The following is a 12,240-nucleotide window of genomic DNA, read 5'->3' as shown; positions in this document are numbered from 1 at the left end:
TAGAGGTGCATTGGTATTCTTTTTAGCAGAGGGTATCGGGCCGCTAACATTCAGCATCGACAAACAAATTTGACTGTTACAGATGTCACTGCTGATTTTGTTTTACTGACAATGCGCTCGGGGGTGATTTACAGTAGCGAGCACGCTCTGCTGTGGCGAGGAAACGTGACTGAAGCTAAATGAAAAATGCAACTTGTTCTACATCTGACTGTCGCTAATGATAAAACTTTTAACATTGTAAGTGGGAAAGTAAAAAACAAAAAATCTTAAAGCTAATCAACCAAAGCAGCACAATGATTCATGTGTCTGAACAACTGCAATTAAGCAATTACTGGAATGATATACAATTTGCAATAAATGGCCAGTTTCCCAATGGATCTAATCATTTCAGGTGTTTTGTGGCTTTTCATATTCTATTTATGAGAGTAGCCTCGATGCATTCATTAGTCATACAGACATTATATAACTCATTAATTTAACAGAAATCTATATTGAAGTTTATGAACGTGTGATTTAGGAAATTTTAACTGTTTGGAAAATTTGACATAGTGCACCAATGAACCTCTACTCAAACGTCCAAACCTTGATCTTCACTCTTAAACCTCGGCAGCTGTTAAGTGAAGCGATGCAGTCTGCTGCTTGTTCTGCAGGCCTGACAGTGATATATTTTCCATGTTAAATACAGAGGAAAAGGGCGATTTGCACAACCTGCAGCCACAATGAAAGCTTACACCAGGAAAGAAATGACAACAGCACAAATGTGATGCACTGCTAACATTTTCTCATGTCTACAACAGCTAATATCTCCAAAGTCCACCTGCAGCATTTAAATGTCTGGGCTAAAGAAATGGGATTCACCTGCTCATCGCTTCCATGTCCCGAATAATGAAACCAATTTAGCCAACTGGACATGAACGTACTGGTGTAAGTCATGTGGCTGAGGGGTGCTCTCAAGCTGTCAACCATCACAGAGCAGTGGATACAGACAGCCAGAGACCAGAGTAACTTTTGTGCTGCAAGTATGTGTGCATGTGTGTGAGTGTGTGTGTGTGTGTGGATGTGTGTGTCCATTTATCCCTGGCACCCTGTGCTCAGCGAAGCAACTCTAAACTGGACAGGCCACTAAATGTGTGGGGCGGGAACGACAATGGTCACGTCTGTGGCGTGAGCAGCCTGAGCGGTAATATCTCAGCATAATGACGGTTCTGGTCTCTGACTGCCTTCTCCTTGAACTGCAGACAAGCCATTGAAGGGCTGAAAGAGCCGAGACGGTCAGATGGGACCTGACCACTGGATGAACTGAGAGAGAGAGAGAGAGAGCAAGGGAGGGAGAGGGAGAGAGAGAGAAGAATATACACACACCTACAGTTGCTTGAAAAAAATGTACTCAAATTGGGTCTTGGAGATAGATTTTTGATTTTCTATTTTCGATAGAGCACTCTTGATGTCTTTTACCAGTGGATGAGTTTTTTTTTGTTTTTTTTTACAATACATTATGTTTTTCCATGGGAACAGGTGATATTTCTCTCACTGGTGTGTAAAAATACACACGAGGTTACTGTATAATCATCAAGGTTTATGATTGAATTGTGGCTTCTGAGACCTTTGCTGCATGTCATACAGTACTCCTGTCCTGTCCATGTATATCTGCTGTCTGCCTCTGTTTTGACATGTTTTGTTGTGTTTGGAAATGTGACAGCACAAAGACAAAAGCTAAAAAAACATTTGATCTCTTCTTCCTTCAGCTTTTCTGTCCAACCTAAAATAAAACTGTGCTGTCAGGTGTCGTCCTGGTGGTTTAGTGGTTACGATGCATTGGCTGTCAGACGAAGACAACACACAGAGTTGGGTAATATTGTCAAAAATGCTATATCAATATTTCTGTCTTGTTGAATAATGTTAAAGGGGAACGCATTTAGCATGTTTGTTAGGCTTTCACACGCTTTGGTGAGTAACAGAAACATGTTCTCCACAGGAGGCCTGTAATTTGATATGCAAGGGGCATATTCATTTGGATTTGGATTAAATGGTTCTACACTATTATTTATTTTCAGATCAATAACTTGATACCCCCCACAGTGGGCATGTTATAACATGTACACAACAATTCAACAGTGTTGTATATTGGACCATTTCTCTGCAAGGCAACCAGTGGAGAATCCAGAAAGTCACTGTATGGTCTAAAACGGTTATCTGTCCCTTAAGCGCAAAATAGATCAGAACAGATTTTAAATACTGACTCGTATACTGACTGGCTGTTTCACATATCGGCCACAGATATGAGTCTTCTTTTCTATCTCTCTGCCAGACAGCTGATAAGTGTAGGTCAAACTATGTCTTTAAATCACATCTATAAACCATTATTAAACTCAAAGTGACATTTCTCTGAAATCCGTCTGATATGATGAATGAAACAGTCACTTTAAAGGTCAATTTTTTTTTTTTGAGTTGATTTTTTTTGGGTGAAATTAATATCTGAATTGATTTGAAATGAAATTAACATTGATGCTGCGTTAATGTTGGGAATGGGAAACACATTAAAGGTTAGTGTCGGAGCGCAAATTCAGGGCAGAATATAAGTTTGCTAAAAAACATCTAATGGTTTTTAATTTCTGACATGAACAAACTTAAAAGTGTAGGTGGAAAACAACAGTTAAAATGTATCATTAATCAATGACTTATCCCTTTCATTGTAAATTGGCCATTCATTATTTAATTCATTTATTTCCAATTGCAAAGATCTCAACAGGATAAATTTGACACAACCACTGCATGTCTGCATTAGATAAATAAAATAATTACAGCCTCATGCAAAAGAGAAGAGGCTTGAGGGTTTTTTTTTGTTTGTTTTTGTTTTTTTAAGCAACTGCAGTTATTGTATATGTGGATGGGTATGGGAGAGACTGAGACTAACTGATATTATGAGTAGTCTGGCTGGGTGACATGTCCTGAAAGGTCAAGTGGTATTATCTGCTCGCATTTGCTGCAGCAGCATTACCCAGGTTCACAGTGAGTTTCACTCTGCCTCCGTCCAGCTCCAAGCGAAGGGTGTCGGCTGACTGCTGAGAGGTGGTGGCCATCAGCAGCCCAAAGGCCCTCTGGGACATGAAGCGCAGGGACACATCCTCGGCCTCTGTGTGCAGCGTCCTTGGCAGCAGCACCTTGAGATACATGCTGCCGTCGTAGCTCACCATCGTGGCCTCTGTGGATTTCAGGAACACGAAGGCTTATCAGACAATGAATCCCGCAGGGAATCACAACACTAAATTAAAAACGCAAAAGTGTGCATTCACGGAATGAGACCTGGATCCTGTTTGAGCTTAATTCAGGTACACCATGATATTATTTTAGATTGCAGTTTCCATCAGTCGCAGCAGATGGCAGAAACAGCCTGGAGCATATGAAGGCAGCGGTGAGACTGCAGCGGCAATCAAATTTCTGAAGGATTTATACCCATCATGGGGCAATACAAGAGGGATTTTCATATATCCCTCATACTATTAGCTGCCAATGGATCTGCGTAATTTGGCCTCTCTGTGAGAAAACCATCTGCATGGTAAATGCAGAGTGATTCAGGCCGAATCACTCTGCCGAAGCAGCACAGCATCTCTAATGACACACACATAGCACTGGCAACCTCATGATACTGACACTTCATTAATGAATCACTATCCTGCGGGAAAATACTGTAATTTACTTTTGAATGGCTTAAATGAAAAACAAGTGAATTTTCTATTGTCCCTTCGTCAGCACCTCGGCTGCTTTGGTGGATATGGCAGGTTATCCTGAGCTGATTCTCTACAAATCGATATTATACAGTATGTAGATGATCACGCCGCGCTTCCAAATGAAGTTATTATTGTTTGGAGGCTTCAACATTAAGGCATGCTAATGAATTTTCTTTGTATCGACTGTTTTTTTTCCCCCTTCATCGGCAGAGGCACTTTAAAGCTACCATAGAGCCAGGTTGATAAATAAAATACTGGCCAAAGTGTGTTAAAAGCTTTGCAGCAGCAATTTGAAATCACTTATCCTCCACCATCCACCATCATCCCTCTCAGAAACTCTCACCCTTCTCACAGCTGCGACCGAGGTAGCCGGTGCCGTTGCAGTCACAAATGTGGCGGTTCCAGCCCTCTTTGCAGTGTCCGCCGTTGGCACATGTGTCTCTGGTACACCTGACGTGAGTCTCTCTGGTGCAGAGGCTGCTGACACCTGTGACGCCCTGATCCTCCGCCAGCCTCCACAGGTTGCGGCTCTGCCCGTCGATGAAGAGGTCCCTCACGCAGCCGACGTAGCCGAGGCCGAGGGAGGCCGTCCACACCTCGGGGGGGAGCATGAGGGCCAGGCGGTCCTCGGGTAAACCCCCGAGATACATGTCGCCATCTAGGTCGAGGATCTCGCTGCCTTCATTAGCAGAGAAGGGGACGCTCTGGCTGTTCACAGAGATAAAGCCTGGAGGGAAGACAGTACCAGTGAGTCAACTTGGACTTATACAGTGTTTTTTTGTGTTGCAGAAAATGAAGACAGGTGTGTGTGGGTTGCGCCGAGTGAAAGTGAGAAAAAGGTGTGAGATTGAGGAAGAAATGGGCAGCAGTCTGGGCTTGTTGTAAAGTGTGGATAAAGAAACTGCACTGCCAGCTCTTAGGCACTGATTTTGTGAACAAAAGCAGAAACTTAAACTAAAACTTGCTCGGGAAAAGTGAAGAGAAATACGAATGACAAATCCAATCGTCATTTTACCCTGTTTAGGAACGGATGAAAAATTATTTATAGAAATGAGACGGAAGGAGTAGAAAGCAGTGTGTGTATGTGTGTACTGTATGTGTGAATGTGTGAGTGTGTTTTTTTGGCTGCTAATAGGGCAGACATTTGGATTGTACTAATAAGGCAGACATTTCCTAATTTGAAGTGGATGACTGTATAATTGGCCACTTGTGAAATAGGTTAACACAGATTTCAAAATGTCATACATATATTATAGCAACTAAAATATTGTTGTAATTAAAACCTAACATCCATGCATGTTTCACTGCTGTGAATAAAAAGGCAAAAAGAAATTAAAAAAAAACAAACATTTTGTGCTGATGTGACTGTATCCATGCTGGCATATTGCAGTTTCACAGCTTGCAACCTTTTCCACTCTGCAGCTAAAAACCGGGCAGAGGCAGAGTAACACGAGCAGACGGTAGCCCCCTCCCCCCTCCTGCCTTCACAAACACACCGACTTATATTATCTTACCACTGCGTCCTTTCCTCTGGAAGTCCACGTGGCACCACTCGCCGTCGTTGAGCCTCGCGTTACTCGCTTTCATCTTGATGCTGCCGGAGCCCATGTCCATGACCAGGTAGAGAAACCCATCCAGCAGCTCTATGGCGAAGAAGTCGGCCCTGGGCTTCCTGTCGGGCTGCGCTCCCTGCAGGCTGCCGTGGCTGTACAGCAACAGGCCGCTGGGCTCCGTGGTGCGGAAGTCGAAAGATATGGCGCCTGTCTTCTTTGTGTTCCACCGGGGCAATGTCAAGTAGGCAGATGGCGTGTCGAAGGTGACCGGCTCCAGGGCTTCCACATTCTCGCAGCTGAATACCAGGTCACCATGGATACTGATCTTAGGGTCTCGCTGTTCAGCCAGCCGTGACAGCTCCAGTCTAAACTCATTGTTCTTGTAGACCACCTAATAAATGAGAGAGATGTCATGGTGAGGTGTCAAGACGGAGAGAGCAATACATTCGGTGCAAAGGTTGAATATTACTCATTAATAAGCGCTAGAATCGATATGACACAGCAACACGCGAGGACACGCGGCAGAAGATGCGGTGAATCATCCCTGAACTCGGAGCTGAGATAGAAAATGTCCTGATGGTTTCATTTCCAGCCTTGTGTCAAATAAACTGGTGCCTTTAATTATACGGATGCAGACGAGCTTGATGCATTAATAAGAAAGAAATCAGCCGCATTTCATCTCGCTGAGCTCATTCCTGTGTCATACTGTGTAGACTAGTCAGAGGAATCATACAGAACTATTTCACAAAGCAGTCAAAGTCAAAAGCTTCAACCAGACGCTCTTCTTCTTCTTCACTGCACTAAGAACCCGTCTGCGTGTCTGAACGTGGATGTTTTCAGGTTTACCCCACAATTTATTCATTAACTACAACAACTGTCACAAGAAAAACAAGAGGGAAGCCGGAGCTGAAAAGCTGCTGAAATTCGGGAGTGCATTTAGATTTAGATGCAAATCCAAACATTTACATTTTAAACATTTAGCTGAATCACTTAGGAACGCGCGCAATGAGCCTGACAATGGAAAAAAATCTTAAATTCGGAGCAGAGGAATCACAGACGTACATGTAGCACCCACACAATGACAAACGGTTATCTGTGTTTGCACCAAGTAAACTGGAACCGATCAAGTCCAAACAGGAGAGGTGGGTGGCAGAGAGGTGGACTCCATCCATTACAAGCTCAACACACACACACTTTATTATTTAAAGAGGTAAATTGAGTGAATGAAAAAAAGGGATTAACTTTCATTTTGATGTGCCCCTTTTTATTTCTAGGCTCTAAATGCAGAGGCAGCAACAGAGACAAATAAAACAGCAGTGAACGTGCAAGACCGCTCTCTGCCTTTGAGCAGTATCTGGCTATTGATTTGGTATTTTAGATCAATCACAGGAAACAAAGTGAAACACGAGCCGTTTTTTTAAAAGGGTAGGTACTTACAATAAAAAGATACACAATACGTTGTTTAAACTGAGAGCATACGTCAATAGGGTGCCTGTGTGGGCTTCTCTGGGCTGCTGTTGTATTATTTTCTGCTTTGATTCAGGGGTTCATCAATATGCACAGCGGGAGACGACAACCCTTGTCTCATTTTCTATCGATGGTAAGTCACCCCCAGCCCATTGTTATCGGCCACATCACTCTGTGACCAGTGGCTGCCCGAGGTGACACACCACACTGCACAGAGGACTAACAGCAGAGCTGAGAGGCAATTTGAGCCAATATCACACTTCACACTGCCTCGGTGTGACTAATTAAGCAGTGAAATCAGATGGTGAAACTGACCATCGAGAAATTAGTGTAACAGGCAATTTTTAAATGGAGAGACCGTCACTTAAACAAAGTGCGAACAGCACATTAGCAATTATGTACAGAGATTGTTTTCCACTGGGAACGCAGCATCTAAAAACGCATAGATGGCTACAAAAAAAAACACAAGCTGCGACCTCTGCAAGGCTATTATGTAAGCCAAAGGACAACACAGGGCAGATGACAAAGTCCTCATATCTTTTATGCCCAAGTAGCAGAGAAAAACAACAAGCAGAGGATGAGGATCTTCTCTGCTGTGTTAACACACTCCTCATAACCAAATTGGATACGATCTTTGAGGACTATAAGTAGAAGAACCTAATGATGTGGTATGGGATAACATGTGTGTCCTCATACTGCAGAACAATAAGACGGGGACTTCAAAGACAACTTTGTCTCTACCTGCTCGTTGTTATGGTCGTGACATTAATCTGAAAGTGGCCATTATTCTCTGTGTACCTGATGAACCTGATGGCCTCTACACAGCAGCATTCGCATCTATTATCCTGTAATGTCTGGAGAGATTAGTCATGGCCCAAGCTCTCTACATTCAATATAATAAGACGGATATCCCCCTGAATAGATCCACTGCACATGCAATAAATATTTCAGACTCTTCTCACTTCTCTTTCCCAAAATGAATATGTATGTGTGAGAGTTTTGCTCCTCTAGGTCATCATCAAATCCAGCGCTCCGGCTCAGAGTGACCCGTCTTTGAACCCGGCTTCTGGGATTTTTTTTTGGCGGGGCTGATACCATCTGATCAGCTCAGCCTCTGCCACTGCCTCCGCTCACCAGGACTTCTCAGGTTTGTCATCCCATCGTCATGACTCTTTATCCCGTCATACTCTTCCCTGCATGCCTACAGCACATCTGTGCATCTACGCACAGTTGTAGTAGGTCTAAACTGCACCACCAGTCACACCGCCCACAGAGCGGAGGTTGCAGCGTTGGCAGCGTTGCTGGGACAAACCTGTCCATAAATAACATCTCATTTTCATTTCAGTGTATTCACACTGCAGAGTAATTATGCAGACTCTCCATTTAAAATCATTCAGCAAACGCCTGAGTGCACTCAGATGTTGATGTTATGTGCTTGATTAACAAATACTGCTAATATTATAACGTATACACATTCATTTTAAATGTGTCTGTGCTGGAGAGTTTAATGGACACAATTACAGAGCTGCATAATGGTAATGCTCATTTGCTCATGTTCGGCAGGTAATATTCGCCAGTTCCACCATCTTAGTTTCACCTATAAGCAATGCATGCTTATATACATTAATAATAAGCACTTAACACACCATTTTATTTGGTTAAGAACATCAGCACTAGGCAGACTGAAATTTTAATATGATATGATTATGGTGGGAGGAAAAAAGTTATTAGAATAATATCAGTAACACATTTTATGGCAATTTGTCCAGTTGCTGAGAAATTTCAGTCTGAGCTAAAGATCTTACTGACCGACACTGCACAAGTAAAAATCATAAATGCAGAGCATCTGTCTGTCAGTAATGTATCTGTTAAAGGGCCATGGGGCTGGGCGTTGTGGATAACCACCAATAGGAAACATTTAAAACTGAGAGATAAATAATTTTTATGATAGTGCAGAGTCTCCAACAATGTTTAAATAAGCCATCAATCTCCTTTTAACAAGACAATACTGTCTGCCAGGTTCTCACTCCTGCACATTATGAAGCTGCTGCTTGTTTGCTTTGCTCCAACCTGCTCAAGCTGTTACCAGCTTCGTCTTGTTATTTCTTCTCTTCTCGCCTTGTGCATTTTGTGTATCCCATTTCTAAGTGATGTGTCTGTTCTGTCCTTGGTGCTTTGTACTCCCTGCTGAATCCCATGCAGCTGGATTTAATGGGGATCAAGAGCACAGCCTAATAACAGTTTATAAGCATTTATGGAATAAACGTTCTTATGTCCTTTGACGCAACTGTCTCTAGGAGAAGAAAACTCATTTATCTGAGATGCATATTGATGCCAAAAAAACACGTATACACCTACATGCCACCATGACGGCAATGCTATTACCTCCCACCTCGCTAAAACATCAAACTACTGCCTGTTTTAGTCATGTCTCCTCCTAATCCCTCCTTGCCAGGGGAAAGCATTCCTTTTACTTTTAATGCACAGAGCACATCACTTGCTTTTTATGAGATTGCTCACTTCATTAAAAATTTGTGAGACCGGGGCTGAAATTGGACATTAACCCATAATACACTGCTTTGCCTATACTCATTTTAATGCTAAGTACACGATCTGAACTTGCTTGCTCAAGATAATCAATGTGACAGGTACAGGCCAGAGTTAAAAGGCTTCAAAAAGGTGTGTTTCAGGAACGAACATGGGCAAATGCATCTGTTTCTTCTGTATATTAGGTGCAACATTCTCAAAGGGATTCCCACAGGGATCTATAAATGCATACGCTCTGCACTGTGCAGCCTCTCAGCTAAATGTTCCTCCTTCAAACACCCTACAACGGGAAAATCAATATAAATGTGAGGGGTGATTTTCTATACGCAGAACATGCTCTGCATATAGGAGGGTTAGTGCTATCTACCGTACAGAGAGGGTAGGATAGTATTTCCAGTCCTCTGCCGAGACCGAGGTCAGGCTGTACTCACATCTTTCAGACAGCCCAAGAAGTTGTTGCTAACCGGGGAGCCGGGCAGGTCAGCTGTGTTTAGGCTGCCCCCTATGTAGAAGAGATCATCAGAGCCCAGCATGGTGTAGTCCTCCTGAGTGTAGCCAGTGGTGGTGAGAATCCCGTCCACGAGTATCGTCACCTACGTGGAAGGATCCATGTGGAGAGCGTGAGGAAAATAAACGACAAGACACAGAGAGATTTTAAGTCAAACAGAAAGAACTGGCCTAATTATTTCATGCTTCGTTTTCTTGATTCTGGTTGAGCTGGTCGGATCTAGAAGGCAATTACAAGAACAGCTTTGAAGGGTTCGCTAATCTCTGCTGATCCCTGTTTCTGATATATTAGGAGGATTGCAGTGGAGTCAATATACCATAAATTTTCTTTCCAATGATATTTTGCTCCAAAGCAATATGCATGCCACACTATACTCAATTAATTCGAGATTAAAGAGACGGCAATATTTGCTGCAACAAAACAAGATTATTCTCATATCTGTCTCATCAGAACATTGAGACAATGGAAATGAATGACTCAATAGGGCTGTGCGGGGAAAAAAATGATATGCCTGTTGTCATGACAATAAGCCTACAGTTAGCATGTATTACTGAACAAATATAACAGCTCCCAGTTTGAGATGATGAGTGAAAACAATTATGTTCGTCGTTTTTGGGGCGTGGGGAGCGGTGATTTAGGTTTTCAGAAAGCGTTAAAAACTGTGTTACAAGCGAATGGTCCTTTTCCACATTGTGCTACCTTCGGTAAATTGCATTTCAGGTGAAGAGATGGAAAAGTGACAGCTCCAACAGAGCTGTTCAAATATTCAGTTAATTGGTCTCAGGCCATTCACAATCATCTTTTAGAAAAGCAGGGCTGGAGTGGAAAGATGTCATTCATAAAACTCTTTGTTAAAATCAGGCCAGTACATATGGAAGAAAGAGAAAAGCTCCAAAAACTGTCAGGTAAACAGCCTGAGCCCCTTCACTGAACACAGTGTACACATGTTTAATGATTTATAGAGTCTGATTTGAATTCCTTGTTTTTAATTTAGTATGCAATTTTGCTAAAATTAGATTTCAATATAACATGTTTATGGAACAATAATCATTAAAGTTAAGAACTGAGTTTATTTCCATTAAAAGAGAATGATTGCAACAATGAAGGCCGAAGAACAACGGAGGCCGCAAGCTACATTTCTACACATGAGCATCGAACTTGAGTGTACATTAATAGCAAAGTGGTGCAGTCGCTCAGAAGAGATTGCTCATTATCACCTAGTCAGGCTTCAATAAGCAGACAAAAACACAGCGAAAATGTTGGGACTCGCTATCGAGCGCCGTGAGCAGTAAAAGTCCTAAAAGTGTGTCTGGAGAATGGCTTAACTTTGTAAAAATCTGTGGTGTCCATTCTGTGAAAATCACCGGTTTGTTAAAAGCAAAGAGGATAAGAGACGAAAGAATGACCCGACAAGGTACCTTCAGGTGTCAGGTCTCTAAAATGAGGTCCTGCCCGACCATTCTCTGGGACTGGCAGATATTGATTTCTGTCCATCTAGTGCTGAAGACTTGAGTATCTTTGGCTTGGGCATTGGACACTGGCATGGCTCGAATGTGGGTGGATGATACTGCACAGAAACTTCAGAAAGTAAAAAAGTGTCTTGAAACTGATTGATGTTGCTTTCTCTTTCACTCTACAATGTCTAGAAAAGCATGACCAATGTCTAATAGTGGGTATTAAACCATATCCTGGCACTCCAGACAGTTAATTTCCTGGCATTTGAAAATCAAAAGTGAGGGATGAATGCGTTCGAAGGTAATTACTGAATTAGGCAAAAGTGTCATTAATTAGACGCAGGCATTAGGATAATATTCAGACTCCAGTCCAGGCTGTAACACTTTAAAACTGACCTTTTATCTGCAATTTTTACAGGATTTATATGCATCCAGTTAGAGAGAGCTGATTAAAGGGTAACATAGTGACTGTTAGTGGAGCGCAAGCGTTACAGCACCCACCCATGAATAGGTGGATGCATCATTAATAAGGATCAGAAAAAGAGAGAATGAACACATCAGTTCAGCCATGACAGTGAAAGAAAAAAAAACAGATGGAAGGAGAGATAGTAATGGGAGGAATTCTAGCCTGAAAAGCAGCACCGGATCTAATAAAATGTTTCCACCAGCACTCTCTTGGGAGTTACAGTTCCCCCTATCTACATGTCAGTGAGGTAACTTATCTGAGGGGAAAGCAATTTACACAGGGATCAAATGCATGGCTGAAAGCATAAGTGAGGTTGTAAGCATTGGATTGCCGCTCTTCTGGAAGCCATGGTAAGGAAATAGATGTGGGGGAAGATGCAAGTTTATATGCAGGTTAATATGACAAGTGCAGAATATATTGGTAATGATGAGATAGTTAGATACAGAACGAGCTCTTCTTCTGCAAAGAAAATCCAACATTTAAATGCATTGCGCATGGCAGAGCTCATTGTAGAGAG

General features: G+C 42.4%; 1 protein-coding gene across 9 annotated transcripts in view; it reads right to left on the bottom strand.

The window, feature by feature from the left end:
- LOC146974556 (neurexin-2-like) overlaps positions 1-12,240 on the bottom strand; it is a 112,303-nt gene that overhangs the window by 61,651 nt on the left and 38,412 nt on the right. For all 9 annotated transcript variants that reach the window (XM_085798047.1, XM_085798050.1, XM_085798049.1 and 6 more), the window contains 4 exons: positions 9,727-9,888; positions 5,243-5,672; positions 4,072-4,455; positions 2,999-3,202 (listed from right to left, as the gene is read on the bottom strand). In XM_085798047.1, the coding sequence (XP_085654173.1) occupies positions 2,999-3,202; positions 4,072-4,455; positions 5,243-5,672; positions 9,727-9,888 (1,180 nt within the window). The remainder of the gene's footprint in view (positions 1-2,998; positions 3,203-4,071; positions 4,456-5,242; positions 5,673-9,726; positions 9,889-12,240) is intronic.

Source organism: Trachurus japonicus, chromosome 14, assembly GCF_045865225.1.
Source record: "Trachurus japonicus isolate A0001 chromosome 14, Traja_1.0".
NCBI lineage: Eukaryota > Metazoa > Chordata > Actinopteri > Carangiformes > Carangidae > Trachurus > Trachurus japonicus.
The sequence above is the reverse complement of the archived record's forward strand: the minus strand, read 5'-3'. Positions and strand labels throughout refer to the sequence as shown.